General features: G+C 41.2%; 2 protein-coding genes across 5 annotated transcripts in view; both read left to right on the forward strand.

The window, feature by feature from the left end:
- tm9sf2 (transmembrane 9 superfamily member 2) overlaps positions 1 to 9,075 on the forward strand; it is a 57,919-nt gene extending 48,844 nt beyond the window's left edge. Inside the window, exons 16-17 of the mRNA XM_073028671.1 lie at positions 3,113 to 3,284; positions 7,491 to 9,075. Of these exons, the coding sequence (XP_072884772.1) occupies positions 3,113 to 3,284; positions 7,491 to 7,558 (240 nt within the window). The 3' untranslated portion in view covers positions 7,559 to 9,075. The remainder of the gene's footprint in view (positions 1 to 3,112; positions 3,285 to 7,490) is intronic.
- An 8,383-nt stretch (positions 9,076 to 17,458) lies between these two features.
- clybl (citrate lyase beta like) overlaps positions 17,459 to 21,866 on the forward strand; it is a 144,666-nt gene continuing 140,258 nt past the window's right edge. For 2 of the 4 annotated variants that reach the window (XM_073028693.1, XM_073028703.1), the window contains exons 1-2: positions 17,518 to 17,581; positions 19,359 to 19,427. Coding sequence is in view for 1 of the 4 variants with exons in the window: in XM_073028685.1 (XP_072884786.1) it covers positions 17,538 to 17,581; positions 19,359 to 19,427 (113 nt within the window). In the remaining 3 variants the exon portion in view is untranslated. Of the gene's footprint in view, positions 17,582 to 19,358; positions 19,428 to 21,866 lie in introns of all 4 variants that reach the window. The other 2 variants (XM_073028685.1, XM_073028710.1) reach the window with 2 other exon arrangements.

Raw genomic sequence — 21,866 nt, forward strand, 5'->3', positions numbered from 1 at the left:
ACAGTAATGACCTAAAGAAGAAGTGCGAAAATTTGGATGAATTGTACAGCTCTGATGTTGATGGACAGCAGCTATATGAAGAAATTTTGGATTGCAGAATGTTGCTATCAAGGCAGGTCAATATGAAAATATCAAGACCTGAAGAGCTTCTTGAATTTATTCTTCAGTGTGGTGATAAGAGCGTCTTCCCCAATCTTCGCATTGCTATTCAGATAATGCTAGCCATCGCAGTTTTCATCGCCAGCTGTGAGAGATCATTCAGCAAGTTAAAACTAATACTTTCATATTTGAGAGCCTCTATGGGTCAAGGCAGACTCTGTGATCTTGCTCTGCTGAGTGTAGAGAGAGAAGAAACTGAAAAAACTGTCTTTGATCACATCATAGACCAATTTGCATCAGTGAAAGCAAGGAAGGTGCAGTTATAATTTTAATGGAGTGCCATAATTTGTTAATTAAAAGTTTAACGAGCTTGGCTTGTATTTTTGAGCTGATATTATGGTAAAGTTATCTAAAAGATGGGTGTCAGATGTTTGGACAGGGGCGCAATTTCAGTGCTTGACAAAGGCACTATTTTCCGTAGATACGCCCCTGTCGGGACCAGTACATTTTGGCCCAGTTAAGCGGCTGTTCCAATTAGCCAACGTTTTAGCCGAAAGAGTGGGAAAAAAAGACAAACTGAGTAACAAATTATGCATTTAAATGAAATGCAGAACAAGTTAGAACACTACCACTACTTCTGCAGTACTAGAAAACTGTATTAGCTCTTCAATCACAAACGAGAAAATCTGCAGATACTGGAAATCCAAGTGTAGCCTCTGTGCCCCCAGTTGACCGTTCACCTAGGGTGAACCGCCGTCGCCCTGCCAGTAGTGCAATACTTCAGTGTAAATACGGTGTAATGCCCACCCAAGTACACGCTCACAATACAAATACCAGACAATACCCAAAAGTGAGTAAATAATTGCAACTTTATAGTGATTTCTTAGTGATGGGTTAATAGAAACAGATAACCTTACAGCGCCAAAGTAATAATAAGTTTGTCAGTTTGTGCACATATTTTAAAAGGTTGGAGATCACGCCTCCGGTTCTTTCCACAACAACCTTCCGAGCCTTCGGCCACCGTCCGAACTGCCGACGTCCAGTATCCGTCACTCTGGAACCGCTGCCCACTCCACACACATTCGTCGTCCTCGCTCTCCTCCCAAAAAAGACCGCAAACTCCCGCTCAGCTTACACAGACAAGTTAGCATAACAATTCTCCATTGGTTATTTTCCCCCTTATCATTAGCCATAACTCAAACATACCAGACACAGAATCCCATTATAGCATTACAGAGAAGCCATTTTGTTAGCCTGAACAGTTAACACCACGGTTATTGGTACTGACCCTACACAAGCAACACGCATAAAATGCTGGAGGAACTCAGCAGGCCAGGCAGCATCTATGGAAAGGGGTACAGTCGATGTTTTGGGCCGGCACCCTTTGGCAGGACTGAAGAAAAAAAGCTGAGGAGTAGATTTAAAAGGTGGGGGAGGACAGAGAGAAACACAAGGTGATACGTAAAAGCTCAAGAGGGAAGGATGAAGTAAAGAGCTGGGAAGCTGATTGGTGAAAGCGATACAGGGCTGGAGAAGGGGAGGTCTGATAGAAGAGGACAGAAGGCAATTGGATTTCCAGCATCTGCGGATTTTCTCTTATTTGTGATTGGATTACTACACTGCAAAGTCTTTTCCAGGGATGCCAACCCTGAAGAAGTTTTAAGTCTTCCCTTCGAGGGGAGTTCAGTGAAACCCTCTCTCACTGCTCCCTCTCTGTGATCCCTGCGACCATCCGACTCTTCAACCATGTGCTCACCCAGTCCCGCTACTACAGCCATGTATCGTTTCTGGGAGCATGTCTTCGCCGCCAGCTTGTACCACACAATTTCCGGATTTATTTTCAAGTTCTCAAACTTGCGGTAATGCCCCCCCTTCACTATTCCCCATCCCTTTTTCCCTCTCTCATCTCCTTGCCCACCCATCACCTCCCTCTGATGCTCCTCCCCACTTTTCTTTCTTCCATGGCCTTCTATCCTCTTCTATCAGACTCACCCCTTCTTCAGCCCTGTATCCCTTCCACCAATCAACTTCCCAGCTCTTTACTTCATCCATCCCCCTTCAGGTTTCACTTAACACCTTGTGTTTTTCTCTCTCTCCTTCCCCTCTTTTTAAATCTACTTCTCAGCTTTTTTTCTCCAGTCCTGCTGAAGGGTCTTGGCCCAAAACATCGACTGTACTCTCTTTCATAGATGCTACCTGGCCTGCTGAGTTCCTCCAGCATTTTGTGTCTGCTGCCTGTAGAAGTTAATAGTTATTGATGGAGGAATTAATCCAGGTCGCATTCTTTTGACTATAAGTGATCAAAATCAGCAGATGTCTAGTGTCAATGATGAGCTGGCTTCATACAATGTTTTCGACGATTGCATTCTCCAAATCTTCATTTTTATTGTAACATTCAAGATTCTTCATAGTTTCTAATTTTTTTGAGGTCATGAAATTGTTTCATTTTCACTCCTGGCCATTTCCTGCATTTCCAAGCCTGAATGTTCGAAACAGCAATGAGCAAGTCAGTTCTGAATTGTCTAGCTGCCTATTTCTTCCCAATTATTAGCGACAAAGATCACTGCTTTTTGAACAGAAACAGGTGCAACTGATGTTGTTTCAAAAACTTTGCTTATAACAGTGTGTCTAACAGCCACACAAGTGCATACGACTGTTGCTAGTTGGAAATTGTTTGACAACAGTCTCCTGCCCCAATTAAGTGACATAGGATAAACAAATAAACAAAGGGAATCCCTGCTATTTTCCCGATTAGTTTTTCTTCTTTGAGTTGTCCCAAATAAACCGCTGCCCCAATTAACTGATGGCCCAATTTACCAGAATCCACTGTATGACTGAATCTACAGCTTACTCTGTGGGAATCACTCAAGTAAGGAATTTCATTGCACCCTGGTGTATATGATCTGAGCTATAGTTTACAAACGGGTAGGAGTGAGGCTGTGAGGGAAGCATGTCATCCAACTATGTTCTTGGATATAATTTTTTTAATATACTTATTCTTTTATCGTTTCAGGACTATCACTGGCAGTGGCGATCATTCCTAACCAGTGGATTTACAGCAATCTATTTTTTGATCTATGCAATCCATTACTTCTATTCCAAATTGCAGATAACGGGAACTGCCAGCATCATTCTGTACTTTGGTTACACAATGATAATGGCATTGATCTTCTTCCTATTCACAGGTAAGCTGTTCATAACAATCCTGTCCAGTTTAGTATTTATCTTTTTTTTAATGTGGCACTTTATAAAGTTTCTTCTGTCTTCTCCTTCGTTGCCTTTAGCTACTTTACTGAGATGACATGTAGATTTTAATCTCTTCTAACCAGCATAGGGAATGGAAATTGTATCATCCCAAATCAAAACCTTAAACTGGTATTATCACAAAATTCATTGAAGTTTTCATTAAAATTGAGATATTGTCAGAGCATAGCCAATATAAGTTACCAACCACAGAGATATGGGGCCAACAGAACACAAGATGAGTTAGGACAGAGTTTTTGGATGGTCAAAGGCACACCGAGTAGAACTGTTTAATTTGGACCTCTGGTGCTGTCTGTGTGGCATTTGCATGTTCTCCCTATGTTTTGCACATTTCTGGTGCCCTGGTTCTTCCAGAGACACAAAGTTAGAAGGTGAGTTGGCCACTATAAATTTCCCCTTGGTGTCTAGGTGAGTGGTAGAAGGTAGGATAGTTGATGTGAATGAGTGGAAATTTTTGAAAAAGTATAAGTTGGTATTTGGGTTGGCTGATAAGCCTGTTTCTGTGCAACCTTGATTGGATAATCTTGTCTCCATTTTCTTCCTCAACAATTAAGATTTGAGTTTATAAATGGGGAAAATAGAATAACTATTTATGGTTAGTTGTTCATATCTGCAGGATATCCAGAAGAGTTTTGCAATATTTCAGTTTCTAAGGGGAAATCTTGAGTGACAAATCTGTTGGAATCCTTTGAGGAAATAGCATGCAGAATAGACAAAGCATAGTCAGTGAACTTGTGTCTAAGTCCTTCATTGATGTTACTTAATATTGAACTGTAGAGAGAAACTGTTTGTGCACTCAGTCCAGCCCAATGTATGGCTTTCCCAAAAGTGCTTGAAAATTCCAACACTCTTGTGCTGCGGGGTCAAATCACATTTGGGTTTGCATGGAGGAAGTTCTGAGCAATTAAACACCTTGGGAACTTGGTTTTCTTGTAGATCCACAGGGAACTGATTGTTGCTTGCAGAATGTGGACTATTTATGAACAGCTGGTGTGTTAACAGCTTAGGTTGGATTTGGAGAGTCAGAAATCACAGCTAATGTCTATTTCCTTACTCCTTTGAGCACTCTTGGTACGTGAAGATCTGGATATAGAGGCCTCCCAACAGAATGTGTTGTCATAGGAGAATCCTTTTAACTTAAGTGAGTGATGAGCCTCGTCATGTGCTTCTGAAGAGAAGAAGGTTCCTACAGTGTTGCTGCCCTGTATATGTTTGGGGATGATAGGGCAGAGCAGAGATGGCTGAAGTTTCTGGGAATAGTTCAGAAAGCACGGGATAAATAAGTCTCATAGAGGAAGAAGTTCTCAAATGGCAGGGGTAGGCAACCGTGGCTGACAAAGGAAGTTAAGGACTGCATAAGTGACAAGGAAAGGCCATATAAATTAGGAAAAGTGAGTGGGAAGTTGGATGATTGGGAAACTTTTAAAATCCAACAAAAGGCAACTTTTAAAAAAATATAAATATGAGGGCAGACTAGTCAATAATATAAAACAGGATACCAAAAGTTTTTTCAGTTATTTTAAGAATAAAAGGGAGCTGAGAGTTGATATTAGACCACTGTAAAATTATGCTGGTGAGGTAGTAATGGGGGACAAAGAAACAACAGATGTACTTAATGGGTACTTTGCATCTGTCTTCACTATGGAAGACACTAACTGTGTGCCAGAGATTTGTGAGTGTCAGGGAGCAGGAGTGAGTGCCATTGCTATTACAAAGGAAAATGTTTGGACCAGATGAACTACATCCCAGAGTCCTGAGGGAGGTTGTTGAAGAGCTAACGAATGCATTGATCGTGATCTTTCAAGAATCACTTGATTCTGGCATGGTCCCGTAGGACTGGAAGATTGCAAATGTCACTCCAGTCTTTAATAAGGGAGGAAGACAAAAGAGAGGAAGTTATAGGCCAGTTAGACACCTCAATGGTTGGGAAAGTGCTGGAGTCTACTATTAAGGATGAGATTTCAGGATACTTGTAAACTCATGATAAAATAAGTCAAAGTCAGTATGGTTTCCGCAAAGTGAAATTTTGCCTGACAAATCTGTTAGAGATCTTCAAGGAATTAAAAAGCAGGGTGGACAAAGGAGAGGCAGTGGATGTCATTTACTTAGATTTTCAGATAAGGTGCCACACATGAGGCTGCTTAACAAGATAAAATTCTATGGCATTACAGGAAAGATACTGGCATGGATAGTGGAATGGCTAACAGGCAGGAGGCAATGAGTGGAAATAAAAGGGGCCTTTTCTGGTTGGCTGTTTGCCTGCAGAATGTGGGCTGTTTATGAGCAGCTGGTGTGTTAACAGCTTGGAGAGTCCTCAGGGGTCAGTATTGGGACCGGTGTTTTTCACATTGCTTGTCAGTGATTTAGATAATGGAACTGATAGTTTTGTGGCAAAGTTTGCAGATGATATGAAGATAGGTGATGCGATAGGTAGTGCTGAGGAAGCAATGCAATTGCAGCTGGACTTAAACAAATTAAAAGAATGGGCGAAAAAGTGACAGATGGAATGCAGCATTTGAAAATCTATGATAATGCGTTTTGGTAAAAGGGACAATAGTGCAGAATATTATCTAAATGGGGAGAAGGTTCAAACATCAGAGGTGCAGAGGGACTTCTCCCCATTTAGATAATAGTCCACACTATTGTTCCTTTTACCAAAATGCATTATCATACATTTCCCAACACTGTTTTCCCATATCTCAAAAACAATGTGTTGTCATTGGAGAGAGTCCAGAGGAGGTTCACGAGGATGATTCCGGATATGATGGGGTTAACTCATGGGGAGCATTTAGCAGCTTTGGGCCTGTACTCAGTGAAATTTTGAAGAATGCAGGGGTAATCTTATTGAAAGCTATTGAATGTTGAAATGGTTGTGGATGTGGAGAGGATGTTTCCTATGGTGGGGGTATCCAGGACTAGAGGCACAGCCTCAAAATTGAGGGGCAACCCTTTAGAACAGAGGTAAGGAGGATCTTTTTCAGTGAATCTGTGGAATGCCCTGCCACAGACTACAGTGGAGACCAAGTCCATGTGTGTATTTAAGGTGGAAGTTGATCGTTTCCTGATCGGTCACAGCATCAAGGGATATTGCGAGACGGCCAGTGTATGGGGTTGAGTGAGATCTGGGATCAGCCATGATGGAATGGTGTAATTCTGCTCCCATGTCTTAAAAAGCAGGAATAGGAGTGCTCTGTACACCCCCTTTTCCCCTCCTGCCCCCCACCCTTTAATTCAGGCATTTAGAGGGAACCCCAGATTTAACATAGTCTGTTAAATATCTGTTAGGAAACCTGTGAATGAAATCCACCCAATGAATGGATTTTCAAAGGGTTGGGGAATTGAGGATGAGAGGACACAGGTTTAAGGTGAGAAGGGAGAAATTTAATAGGAACCTGAGGGGCTGTTTTTTCACCTGGAGGGTGGTTGGTATATTGAACAAGCTGCTGGAGGCAGTGTTGAGGCAGGTACATTAACAAATTTTTGAACAGGTACAGAGATCACAAAGATTTAATGGACAAATGAGACCAGCTTAAATGGGCATTGTGGTTGGCATGGACAAGTTGGGCTGAAGGTCCTGTTTCCATGCTGTGAAGCTCTAAGACAGCTGGTTTCTATTCAAGCTCCAGTCCGCTGACTGACATAATGATTCAGGGATATGGAAAAACTGAGGATAATTCTACAGTTCCATTCTTGTACCTGACAGTGCACAAGCCTGTGTCACAAATACTCTACATATGTTGCTCAGCTAAGAAGAAAAGACAGATTTAAGAACCGTTCAATGCTGTGGTTTGTAGAGGTGTCCTGCTGTTCAGTCAGTGATTTACTTGCTGTAGGCACCAACACTCTTGTTGCATTCCAGGTCATTGGTCAACCTCAGCAGGCAGAATGCCACTAGCTGCAAGTTAGATCTCTTTGATTCACAGCTGGATTGTGGCAAGGTATCATGAGCAATGTGCTGGTAAAACATCAGTGGTCTTGAAGAACATGGAAATTATATCATTTATGTTTCTTGGCCCAAGTCACCTGCAGGATATAAACATCAAATCACTAATAAATTTAAGCAGTATTATATATCTAAGTATTAATTATGTCTGCTAACAGCTTATTTTATCTATATTTTCTTCTAGGAACTATTGGATTTTTTGCATGTTTCTGTTTTGTGACCAAGATCTACAGTGTTGTCAAGGTGGATTAATGGAACAGCATTTTGGGGAAATGTGCATATGTTTAATTGAACTGGTGTTTACCAAGATGTTTTGATAACCAGCAGATGGGCATCTGTTCACTGAGAAGAGCTGTTGTACAGAATACTGTTGCAGCGTTTATTTCAGATTCTAAACTTATTAGGCTAAAATCAGTTTTGAGCAATTGGACTAATATTTGGTTTTGGGGTGAAATCTCCCATTCACCTTTTATGTTGAATCAGATTTGAATCTGTTGCCTGTTTATTTATTGTGCTTCAGTTTCTAACAATGACTTTGAGAGATAAGTATGAAACAATAACGCTTCAGTAAATTGTACAAACTTTCTACTTGGAATGAAGATCGCTGATATTCAAGGAAGCGAAAGTTGAGAAAAATACACTAACTGTCTGGTTTCAAATTGCTTAGCCTGGAATCTATTTTGTAATTATTTTTCCCCTTATTTTCCTCTTTCTTAATTAATTTGTCTGAAGTACTGCACAACATATTTAAATTTGTGGCTAGTTATGTCTAAGTGACTTTCCTCCTTTAATACCAGAGAATGGTGCTTCATTTAAACATTATTCTCCAGGGTACAATTTCAACAGCATTATTTACCAAGCTTTTTTTAAATAATTTATTAGTGTTCTGATACTAACACTGCTGTGTAGTCATTATTGGCTGTCACATCACCATGAGATAAAGGTGAAAAGTACCTAGGTGCCCAATAATATATTTATATAGTGTTTAACCTAGAATGGATTGTCGAATGATTTGAAGGCCCAGGATGTCCTGACCTGCTTCATTGATCACTATACTTCCCACCTTTCTCACTGCTATCTTGTTTTTGTTCTGTTCTATTACTGAAATACCTAACTTAATGAAAAATAGATTCTTTGCCTAACTCCCTGCAGTCTTGATTCAACTGTTTTTTGCAAACTTGTGATTTCACTTCAAAGCTGTGTTCCCAATTTGCAGTTTTGAATGTGTCACCCTCTGGTGCAGAAAGAAGATGTAAAGATTTTTATTAAAAGGAAGAAATTAATTTTACTAAATATAGGAGTGTGACACTTTAGAGGTGGAAATGTCAGGTGCAGGAAACAGAATTGTGAAAATCTAAAGTATTTTTTGCATTTCTTATTGTTTGCTAGTTTTTACGTTATGTTCCATGCACTTAATACTACAGAAATATATTAAGAGGATTAATTTTGTTCATTGGGTGGTCTGAAATCTGATGGTAATGGCTTACTTTAGTGATTCTGACCTTTTTGATGGTTATCTGAAGATTTTATTTGGGAATATTTTTAATGTAAATAATATTTTCTATGACAAGGCAGTGGTCATTTATGAAGAATAATTTAAATATGATTGAAGAATGTTATGCTGGGTTATTTGTTAATGATACACTTTTTAGTGGGTGTTGGATACTATATCTTTATATTTTTAATTATTTTGGATGACTAAAACTAATGCTGAATCATTCAGATTTCAAATGTACAACCTCTTGTTAAATAAACTTTGTAAAGAAAAACTGCCTAATTGCCTTGCTGATTTAAAAGAAAAACACAAAAAAATTGTTTGATGTAGTTGTACAAAATCACAGAAAAAATGTGCTAAAGGAGCCAATTCGGCCCATGTCTGCGGCAGACAAAAAGACACTAATCACACATTGCAGCTTTGGTGTCAAATTTTTCTAGTCCCAGCAACATTATCATCTCTTCAGCCAGTTCAGTACAATTTGTTTCTGTAACTTGGAGATCTGTAACTGGGACATTGTTTGCACTTTCAGCATAACATGCCTGCTCTTGCATTTGTGTCTTTCACCTTTAAGAATCTGTAGACATATACTTACACACTTAATGTCATCCTGTTGTATACAAGCCTTTCCCAAGTTATGGAAGGCCTGATTTTGGGAAATCTAACTATGCAATTCTCCCTAATTTTAAAATATTTTTCAAAATGGTAGTCAGTGATGGAAAGGCAAGCTAATGTCCATTAGGAACTGGATATAGTATATATTCTTTCGATTTAATTATGGGCAGTGTTGTGGTGAGCATACACTCAGTGGCCACCTCATCAGGTACCCTGTTCACCTCTTTAATGTAAATATCTACCGGTAATCAGCCAATCATGTGGCAGCAACTTAATGCATAAAAGCATACAGACACAGTCAAGAGGTTCAGTTGTTTAGAACAAACAACAGAATAGGGAAAAATGTGATCTAACTGAATTTGACCACAGAATGATTGTTGGTGCTAGATGGGGCAGTTTGAGTATCTCAGAAACTGCTGATCTAGGATTTTCACACACAAAAATCTTGAATTTACAGAGTTTTGCGAAAAACAAAAAATAAAATCCAGTGAGCAGCAATGTATGTGACTGTATGTGTTGGATTGTACTATGATTTGCAAGTAGAATGGCCAGACTGGTTCAAGCTGACAGGAAGGTAAAGGTAACTCAAATAATCATGTGTTACAACAGTGGTTTGTAGAAGAGAATCTCTGAATGCACAACACATCAAACCTTGAAGTGGAGGGGCTGCAGCATCAGAAGGCCACAAGCATTCTGCACACTCTGTGGCATTGTTCCTTCTAAGCTACACAACTGAGACTTTCCCGTGCGCATAGCCTTTGTTGGTTGGTGCGCAGCTGGAATTGGATGCATCTAGAAAAAGTTTACGAAATGTGAAAGATTTTCTTTGTACTGTATTTCATTATATCCTTCAATTAATTAATAAAGTATGTGATTTTTCAATTTTCATTATAAATGTTCATAATATGCTTATTACAAAGAAAAGCATTTAAAGCGTCAAGCAGTTTTCAGGCTCTGAAAAATTTTCCTGCTCAGAACAATGGTTGGTCTGCGCAACCGTAGAGGGAGAGTTGCTCAGTGACTATTAGGTACTGCAGGTACCTAATAAAGTCGCCACTGAGTGTAGATGAAATGAAGGAATTATAGCAGGTGTGTGCAGAGCAAGACAATCTGGATAGCCAAAAAGTCTATGGATATTGAACAATATGGACAATTTTGAGATAAATTCCATTTCTGAATCCTACGAGGGGTGATTGATAAGTTCATGGCCTAGCACATTTATTTTTCAACATAGTCCCCTCCTACATTTACACACTTAGTCCAGTGGTCTTGGAGCATACGGATCTTGGACCTCCAGAAAGTGTCCACAGCAGGGGTGATTAATAGGTTCGTGGCCTAAGGTAGAAGGAGATGAATTATACAGCTCTCGTTATGTGCACATGCAGTTCCAACTCTTTGAGTGATTATACAGAAAGTTTGAAGTTAATAACTCAACAGGGGTAATTGATATAAGTTCATGGCCTATGGTAGAAGGAGATGCTTTCTGCCACTGCCTTCAGCACCAGCCATGGTGCCAGCAGTCGCAGCCTTCTGCCAGGAAAGTGGTTTTGGCAGATTTTTGTTTGAATATAAACATTAGCATGGAAAAGAGTCTTGTTAGTTGAGTTGTAATACTCAGGAAGTGCTTGTAGTTGTACACACTTGGAGGTTGAACTCCAAGACACCGATAACTCATTCACTAAAGCATACCAGAGCAATGGACTTGCACACACAGTATCTGTAAGACTACAGTCCTCCACCAATGTGCCCCCACAGCATTTAACTCCCTTCAGGAAGACCTTCAAAAATGTGGACATTTTCACCCCTTGCTGAAGACATATTAATTAAAATAACCATTTCCTCCAATGCATTGGCACAAATTTTTGTTGATTGATAAAAAGGTTTTTTTTGTAAATCCAATCCTCAGATCTACCATGCTCACTGAACAGCAGTGAGCCCAAACCCCCTTTACAGTTCTGAGAACTGGATTATTGATAGCAGGCATCTCAGGGCACTGGAAAAATACCAACAATGTCTCTGAAAAATTCTCCCTACTCTCTGGAAGTATAAGTAAATGTACTTAATATTAACTATAAAATGATAGATTTCATAAGACAAAATTCAGTGTACTGTATGTGGTTCCCCGATGCAGCAGCAGCTGTATAGATATGCTTGGCTCTTTTTTTAATTACATTCTGTAGCCACTTAACTGTACCATGTTGCTTATCCTACATTTCCAATTTTTTTTCAATATTCCATTCATTAGTTCATTAATTTTTAATCTAATGACAGCAATTTAATTGTGCCTTATTTGGCTCCTGTATTAAATACTTGTATGTGCTTTAAATAAACTTGTAATTTGTGATTTATCTACACTAATTCTTGCCGAAAATTATGTTGCTTTTAATGATATTTACTCATATAATAGGCTTAAATTGCTTTGCTGTTTTTTAAAGTGCAGTTTTAAGGATTCATGTTGAGTCTTTCGCATTTCAGATCCCTGCAGTTTAATGAGCTCAATGTGGCCATATTTGCATCAGTCCTTATTAGTGTCTCCAGTGAAGTCCTCTTTACGTTGGCAAATGTAATGATCTTGTCATAAACCTGCATTAATGGACACAGCAGAAAGTAAATTAATTGAATATTTTGTGAGCTTCCATGATTTACAACTATTTGACTACAAAGTGGGGATAGGAGAGCAACAATGTTAATGAATTTCACAACATATGCCATATTAAACCTGATTCTGATTCCGAACAATGCGCTAATTAGAATAAACTGTTTCTTTTTGATGAATTACGCAGAAAACACATAAGAGATATGGACCATTAAGTCCATCTTGACTCTGGTGGCTTCCTTTCACCCTCTGGAGAACTTACTCCGGCCTGCCTCAACCACCCTGTATGGCTGTGAGTTCTACATCTTTCCCCACTCTGCATACACAGAATTCCTTTTCAATTCATGAGAGAATCAAGAACGGATTCTTAGAGATTCAAGCACTTCATGAGCACAAGGAAGTCTGCAGATGCTGGAAATTCAAAGCAACAGACACAAAATGCTGGAGGAATTCAGTGGATCAGGCTGCATCTACTGAAAATACAGTAATACATAGTTGATATTTTGGGCTGAGACCTTTCTTCAGGACTTGTTTTGTTCTAGTTTCCAATAGTTAATAACTTGTTTCTTGTTTCCAACAGTTAAATTTGTAAGTTTTGTAGTGTAGTTGCCTTTGCCTTCTCAAGCTTAAGTTGGACACACAAGTATGTGATATTAAAAGATTCCGCACCAGGAACTACATGAAGCAAAGTTGTTAGCAACAAGTTACTGCATTGTCTTTATAGAGCAGATTAGAAAAGGTCAAAGTCAAATATATTATCAGAGTACATACGCATCACCACATACAACACAGATACTACTTCTGTGGGCATATTTAGCAAATCTATAGAACAGTAACGGTAAACTGTAAACAAACTGCAAATGCAGGCAAAAATAAATAGCAGTTAATAACGAGCATGAAATAACAATATAACAAGAGTCCTTAAATGAGTGGAGCTATCCTCTTTTGTTCAAGAACCTGATGGCTGAGGGGTAGTAACTGTTCTTGAAACTGGTGGAGTGAGTCCTGAGGCACCTGTACCTTCTATCCGCTGGCAGCAGCGAGAAAAGAGCGTGGCCTAGGTGGTGGGGATCTGTTAATGATGGATGCTGATTTTCTACAGCAATGTTTCATGTAGATGTGTTCAAAGGTTAGGAGGAATTTACCCTTGATGTACTGGGCAAATCCGCTACCTTTTGTAGGATTTTCCACTCAAAGGCATTGGTTTTCCCATACCAGCCGGTAATGCAATCAGTCAGCACACTTTCCACCACACATCTATAGAAGTTCGCCAAGGTTTATGATGACATGCCGAACCTCCGCAGACTCCTGAGGAAGTAGAAGCACTTTTGTGCTTTTTATAATATTTATAAGATTGGTCCAGGACAAGTCCTTTGAGATGGTGACACCCAAGAATTTAAAGTTAATGACCCACTTCAACTCTGATCCTCCAATGATGACTTTCTCATTTCCCTCTCTTGAAGTCTGCAATCAATTCCTTGGTCTTATTGACATTGGGTGAGAGGTTGTTGTTATTACACCACTCAGCCAAGTTTTCAGTCTCCCCTGTATGCTGATTCATCACCCCCTTTGATACAGCCTAAGCAGTTTGTCATCAGCAAACTTGCATATGGTGTTAGGACTTCAGATACAACAGGTTACGTGCTGGTGAAAATTGGGCAGGGTTTTCTTCAAGCAGGCCTGGTTAAAATTGCCGACTATAATTTAAAATGCATCAGGATGGGCCGTTTCTTGCTTACAGACAGCATCATGCAGTTTCGCAAGTGCTTGCTTATAATTGGCTGATGGCGGTATGTAAACTGTGGTCAGGATCATGGATGAAAACTCTTGAGGCAAATAGAATGGTCTACATTTAATCAATAGTTGAAGGTACTTTGCAATTATTCCTAATAATTCTCTTTATCCAGATCATTCCACTTTGGAAGAGTACACAAGGAAATTATGCAGATTTTAATTTTACACAGAATACTAATTGCATTTTTATATAAAAATGCAACTTACCATGTCCTCCAAAATTGGTGGCTCTCTGGATAAGCAATGTCCTCTCTCCAGATTATGTATCTCCTACTGATAGTGAAAGCCTTCATCTGAAAAGTCACCTGGTATCTTCTGTTGGATACATGTTCATGGCCAACTTAAGCAGCATTCTCTCACTGTGAGTCGGTGATTTGTAACCATTAACCGATCTAAAGTCAGCAACTTTGGTTCAATGAAAGACTGAATGAAACTCTCCACGAAAGCTGCCTATCACATTTCCTGCACTGAGTGGCCAATTTATAAAGAACCTCCTGTACCTAATAAAGTGGCCACTGAGTGTATGTTCATGGTCATTGGCCCATCCACTTCAAGGTTCAAAGTGGTGTGCATTCAGAGGCGATCTTCTGCACTCCACTGTTGTGACGTGTAGCTATTTGAGTTACTGTCATCTTCCGGTCAGCTTGAACCAGTCTGGCAAAACTTAATTCCAATCCAGCTCATACAGACACAAACATTGCCACTCACTGGATTTTTTTTGGGGTTTTTTTTTGCAGAACTCTTTAAATTATATAGATTATTGTATTAAAATGCATGAAAATCCCAGGGGATAGGCAGTTTCTCAGATACTCAAACCACCTCATCTGGCACCAACAATCATTCCATGTTCATAGTCACTTAGAGGACATTTCCACACCATTCTGTTGCTTGGTCTGAATAACAACTGAACCTCTTGACATGTCTGCATCTTTTCTGCATTGAGTTGTTGCCACATAATTGGCTGATTAGATATTTGCATTGACAAGCAGGTGTACCTAATAAAAACACAAAATGCTGGCAGAACTCAGCAGGCCAGACAGCATCTATGGGAGGAGGTAGTGACGACGTTTCGGGCCGAAACCGTTCATCAGGAGTGAAGTAACATGGGATGGTCGAGGGGGTAAGAAGTGGGGGGAGGGATAAAGTAGAGAGCAAGGAAGTGATAGGTTGGAGGGAAATGGGCTGGGGGGGAAGGTGGAGAATTATGGGAAATAAAAGAGAAAGAAAGGTAGGGCTGGGGGTAGATATATTGAGGGGGGAAAAAAGAGAAAGAGAACCAGACTGAAATAATAGATAGGGATGGGGGTAAGGGGGGGCAGGGGTAAAAATGGAGGTCTGTGAGTTGGATGTTCATGCCGGCAGGAAGGAGGCTACCTAGGCGGGAGATAAGGTATTGCTCCATCGACCTGCGCACAGCCTCATCTTGACAGTAGAGGAGGCCATGGACAGACATGTCGGAGTGGGAGTGGTCTGTGGAATTGAAGTGTGTGGCCACAGGGAGATCCCGCCACTGCTGGAGGACTGAGCGCCGGTGTTCAGCGAAACGGTCTCCCAGTCTGCGGTAGGTCTCCCCAATGTATAAATGGCCACATCGGGAGCACCGGATACAGTATATCACCCCAGTTGACTCACAGGAGAAGTGGTGCCTCACCTGAAAGGACTGTCTGGGGCCTAGGATGGTGGTGAGGGAAGAAGTGTGGGGGCAGGTGTAGCACTTCTTCCGTTTGCAGGGATGAGTGCCCGGAGGGAGGTCGGTGGGGAGGGATGGGGGGGATGAATGGACAAGGGAGTCGCGTAGGGAGTGATCCCTGCGGAAAGCTGAGAGTGGGGGGGAGGGGAAGATGTGGCTGGTGGTGGGATCATGTAGGAAGTGGCGGAAGTTACGGAGGATTATATGTTGGATCTGTAGGCTGATAGGGTGATAGGTGAGGACCAGGGGGACTCTATCCCTGGTGGGCTGGCGGGGGGATGGCGTGAGGGCAGAGGTGTGTGAAATACGGGAGACGCAATGGAGGGCAGAGTTGATAGTGGATGAAGGGAAGCCCCTTTCTTTAAAAAAGGAAGACATCTCCTTTGTCCTAGAATGAAAGGCCTCATCCTGAGAGCAGATGCGGCGGAGGCGGAGGAATTGAGAGAAAGGGACAGCATTTTTGCAGGAGACAGGGTGGGAGGAGGAATAGTCTAGGTAGCTGTGGGAGTTAGTAGGTTTGTAGTAGACGTCGGTGGAAAGGCTGTCTCCAGAGATAGAAACAGAAAGATCTAGAAAGGGGAGGGAGGTGTCGGAAATAGACCAGGTGAATTTGAGGGCGGGGTGAAAGTTGGAGGCGAAGTTAATGAAGTCGACGAGCTCAGCATGTGTGCAGGAAGCAGCGTCGATGCAGTCGTCGATATAACGTAAGAAAAGAGGAGGACAGATACCGGTGTAGGCTTGCTCCACATGGCCGACAAAAAGGCAGGCGTAGCTAGGACCCACGCGGGTGCCCATGGCTACAGCTTTCGTTTGGAGGAAGTGGGAGGAGCCAAAGGAGAAATTGTTAAGGGTGAGGACTAATTCCGCGAGGCGAAAAAGAGTGGTGGTAGAAGGTGACTGGCTAATAAACTGGTCACTGAGTGTAGAAAACAGGATGGAAGTGTATGCTGCAAGATAGTTTGGATCTGTCCTGCAGTCATAAAGGATGCTTTTTTGCAGTAGCAGTGCCGAGCAATAAATTAAAAATTGCTATCATTTATAATAAGAAACATATTTAAATATATAAATAAATTGAACTAAAAGAGAGCAAAATAGGGAGCTGGTGCTCATGGACTATTCAGGAATCTGACAGTGGAAGGGAAAAGAAATTCTTAAAATGTTTAGCGCGCAGCTGCAGACTCTTGTACCTCCCCCCTGATGGTAGTAATAAGCAGGGGGCATTTTCTGGATGGTGATGTTTCTGCCTTCCTGAGGCATCGCCTTTTGGAAATGACCTGGATGATGGGGAGGATTGTGCCTGTGATTCGAGTGGCTGAATCAACAATCCTCTGCAGTTTTTCTCAATCCTGTGCATTGGCAACTCCATACCAGGCAGTGGTGCAACCTGTCAGAATGCTCTCTATGATACAATCTATAGAAATTTGCTGGAGTCTTTGGTGAGGTACCAAATCACCTCATCCAGCCTCTGGTGTGCTTTCTTTGTGGTCGCACCAACATATTGAGCCACGGGCAGATAGATCCTCTGTGCATGTATAGAATACGTCAGGGACCAGCAATCTCGCCCTTTGTTTCCCTGACTTTGATCTCAGCCAGTCAATCATCTGTCTGGTTCTGCTTTCACAGATGCTGCTTGGCTGCCTGGGCTCTTCCAGCGTTTCTGCTGTTGCTTCAGGTTCCAGTGCCCAACTCCGCAGTTGCATTGATTTTTCCACTAACCTTGGTTAAATTCTGTCAATGTCAACTCCGACGTCATCTCCGGGCTGACGAACAGGAGCGTCCCACCAATCCGTCAATCAACCCCACGCTATCCTATCGGCTCCCAGATCGCTCCACACCAATCGGCTGGTAGTTTTGGGGCGGGGCGATGTTACCGGTTGCCCCGCCTCAGAATCCGATCTCCGCCAGATAATTGGAGATGCTCTGTCCGATGCGGCTGTCAAACACGGGCATTCCAGCGAATGAACGGGCTCATCTGTTCGGATCAGCTGGCTAGCTCGTTCGTTCTGGCCAATCGAAGCCTAGGGGGGGAGGGAGTGGCAAGATGGCGGTGGTGTTCGGTGGGAGGCTCGGTGGTCGGCAGCTGCAGTAAGTTGGCGGAAGGCGGCGCTTCCCGGAGCTAAGGGGGCTAGGTCCCTTTGATGGAGGACGGGGTCAGGGCACGACAGGGCTGTTCGCGATGTGGGGACAAACCCGGCCCACAGTAACCCTAATCCTCCACTCTGCGTCTTTAACGCTTTCCTCAACTTCCAAGCCCCCTTCCACTCCTTCAGCCCAATCTCACCCCACCATTCTGACCTCTGCTTCACTGTCACCGTCTGGTGTCTAGTTGAGAAAGTTTTCCTTCACATACACAAGCTCTGTAACCTACACACAAACTTATTTTGTATAAATACTTATTTAAAATTAATATAATTCCATCGTAAAAAGTGAGTTACAAATTTGATACAAGTCACTGTTCATCTATATATTTTTCAGTAGGAGTTTGCAGTGTTTATTTTTGCAATTATATCAATTCTACCCTTCCCCATTCTTGGAATTGAATTAGAAAATCAGTCATGTTCTTGATGAATGACAGAATATGCTTCAGTGCCAATTTTACTACCTTTCCTTACTTTCCTTCACACGGAGTACACAATTAAAGCAAATGAGTCCTTGACACGTGGAATTGCGGGAAATCAAGGCGTACGGGCGGATCTTGTCTATGTACAAAGGATTAGTTTACTTGGGTGTGCATTAGTTTGGGAAAAGCATTGTGGGCCAAAGGGCTGGTTCCTGTACTTGCTATTATACTTGTAGAAAATTACGCCTTTCAAACTTGTGCTTGCTGACTTACATTGCTTTCCATTTACGTTGCATCTAATTTTAAATTCTCATTGTTTTTGAATCCATAGCTTGCTCCTTCCGAATAAACATCCTTACACCCTTTTTATTACAGAAGTTTATTCATCAACATTGCACAATAATCAATAATTTAGTTACATATTAAAATACAGTTATTAGTATCTGCGACACATTTATGCCCCAAGGGGTTCCTTACAACGTTTTTTATATCCCTACAATCCTAGGCTCTTGAACATCCAGGAATTTGGTCAGTCCGTCTGTGACTTTTATTCCACTGGAAGAGCTTAAGAAGCTCTTAACGCAGATATATGCAGTTAATGGAGGAATATGGGTGTTATGTTAGTAAAAGAGGTTAGATTGACATTTAATTATTAGTTTAGCAAATTGTTGTGGGTGGAAGGATCTGTTCTTGTGCTGTACTTTCTTATGTTTTATGATACTTTAAAACAATTTTTTTTTATTGAGATTCAGCGTGAAGTAGGCCCTTCCAGCCATTGGAGCTGGCAATCCCCTGATTTAAGGCTAGCCTAATCCATGGGACAATTTACAATGACCAGTCAACCTACCAACTGGAGGGAAATCGCCCACGTAGTCATGGGGAGAACAAACAAACTCCTTACTGGCAGCAGCAGGAATTGAACCTGGATCACCTGCACTATAAAGTGTGCTGACCACTACACTACCGTGCCTCCCCATGAACACCAAACTCCGACACCCTGAGCTGTATTATCACTTTTGGACCCACCGTGCCTCATTTGGCCTGATGGCAGAGACATCTAATTATCCCAGTCCCCTATTATTAATCTAGAACACTGTAAATATTGTTTCCAGCTCAATATTGATTTATTATTCATGAACTGGATTTGAAATGGGTCAAGTAGCCTTTTTGCCTTTTTTTTCTTGGTTCCCACAGTATAAGAAAATAAAACATTTGGTTGCCTTACTCCAGTCTGATGGGCTTCATTGAGGACTGCTAACCATTATCTAACTGCTGGAATTAATGTTGTAACCTTATCTACAGGATCTTCAGGAACACAAGGTTGTCTCTGCTACACAGCCCCTTCAGAGTAGTTGACAGAGGATTATATTTGTGAGTAAATGATTGAAATTGAACACATTATTGAAAAAATAGACTGTAGCTTGCCCTGGCTGGTTTTACAAGGTTATAACAAGTCTGTTAATGCTTCTAGAACAGCTGGTAAAAGTCCTGTGTTTATTTTTCTCAAAGACTGTTGCAAAACAGAAAGAGTGCATTTTTGAAAGAAACTTCCACTCACTCCCATTCCCCAAATCCTTCCCCTTAGCCTTGGTAAATTTTCCTTCAAATTGTTATCTCTGTCAATATATTCAGTGCTCCACCCATCCTTGAGATTGCTGCCATATTTCTTATGCTATTGAATATCTAATCCAAGTTTTCTCCCAATATTTTTTATCCTTCACTTTCCTTGTGTTATAGTTTTGTGTGACCTTGCCCACTTTCCAGTTAGCAGGCAGTCTAATCAGATTTATTATCTTGTGTTTTGTGATTGTAGGACAGTGCCAGGATATAAAATTACTGTAAATTTCAAAAACAAATAATAGTGTAAGTAAAAGGAATAAGGAGGTCGTGTTCATGGACTATTTAAAAATCTGAATTCAGAGGCGAAGAAGCTGCCTGAATTCTTGATGAGTTGGGCCTTCAGGCTCCTGCACCTCCTGCCTGATGCTTGTGATGAAAGAGGGTATGACCCTGATAGAGGATCCTTAGTGATGGATGTCAGTTCTTGAAGTTGTCCTTGATGGTGAAGTTTCTCTGGTGGTGAACCATCTCTTTCTACAACCTTCTGTAGCTTCTTGCAATCCTGACCATCAGAGAGCATCCATTATCAATCAGAATGCGCTCCACCATACATCTATAGAAATTTGTAAGAGTCATAAGTCATTGCAGCAAAGTTGGCTTTATAGTCATACTTAACCCTGTCTTTGCTGGATAAAACTCCTTGATTTATCGAGCTATTCCTTATAGTGCAGCAGCATAGTGGTTATGTTGCTGGGCTCATACCCAGAAGCCTGGCTGGCTGGTTCATAAACATGTCAAATTCCACATGGTATCTGGAGGATTTAAATTCAAGTAGTTTAAATAATTCTGAAATAAAATTTAGTATTGATAAAATACATAGTTAACCAGGGAAGGAAATCTGCTGTAGTACCCAGTGGGTCATAGATGTCACTCCAGACCTACTTATATGATTAACACTGAAATGGCTCAGCAAGTCAAGTGGTTCTGGGAGCAATTAGGGAAATTGGTAGACCTATCAGTGACACCCTAGTTCCCATAACTAAATGCAGAAAAGAACTCTTCTGATTATGCCAGCATTTGACATTGATTTTTATTTCTCACCTTGATAAGAAGGTGAAGTTAGCAATGGGGGCACCCTGGCCCAGCTGGCCATTCAAGCTGCTCCTCATTTAATATGATCATGGCTGGTTTAATCTTGACTTCCACTTCATTTGGCTGTCTGTTTGCCATAAGCTGTGATTTCCCCTAGATGAAATTGTTGCTTTTTTACGCTTAAATATATTTAAAGATCCAGAGGCATGCAGGATTAATTGCTGCTCTGCCACAGATCCAACAACCCAGGTTCGATTCTGACCTCGTGCACTGCCTATGCACAGTTTGCACATTCTCCTTATATCCACGTGCGTTTTCCCTTCGGTGTTCCAGTATCCCCCTGCCTCTCAAAGATGTGCTGATTGCTATAAATTACCTCTAGTGTAGGGAATTGATGTTTGAGGGAAAAAGAATAGGTTATAGGGAAACGTGAGTGAATGAGACCAGTGGAAGTACTCTGAGTGCCAGAATAGATTTGTTGGGCCGTGTGGCTTCTTTCTATGTGATGGAAAAATGAGGAAAAATATAAAACAAATGAGCATTCTCAGTTTTCAAAGTAGAACATTCCAAAGGCATACAGTCCTTCAGAGAGAACAAATTTCTCCTCAACTCCATCTCCTTATTCTGAAATGATGTTCAGATTTATATGTGAAGGACAACATCTCTACCCTATACAGCTCTTTTTAAAATCTCAAATGTTTCGGACACGAGTAATTATGCTGTTCATATTTTTTCCATTAAGTCAATATGATTTGGTGTCATTGCAGTCTCTTGTTTCTATGAGAAAGCCCATACTTTGCTGTATTCTTTAAAATGTTTCAGCAGTAAAACTCTCCACATTGCCAAATGGCACACATCATTAGCACAGAATTAGCTGAGTACCGGGCAAATTCCACCTTCTTTGTGCTGGCGTTTGTTATGAATGAGTGGTATTGTAACAGAATATGTGAATTCATGAATTGGCAAGCAAGGTAGATGAAAATATCTCGCCGAAGTCCCTCCTGGAATTTCAGAAGGTCACCATCATCATTGTTTCTTTAGCAATTGTCTTCTTTTATGAGGCCAAGTTGCTGGCTCAATGCCCGACCCAGCATAGATGGAAAGTGTGCAAGGAGCCAGCTGGTTTGAACATGGGACAACTTGCTTCAACATCCGGCG

This window comes from Hemitrygon akajei, chromosome 2, assembly GCF_048418815.1.
Source record: "Hemitrygon akajei chromosome 2, sHemAka1.3, whole genome shotgun sequence".
NCBI lineage: Eukaryota > Metazoa > Chordata > Chondrichthyes > Myliobatiformes > Dasyatidae > Hemitrygon > Hemitrygon akajei.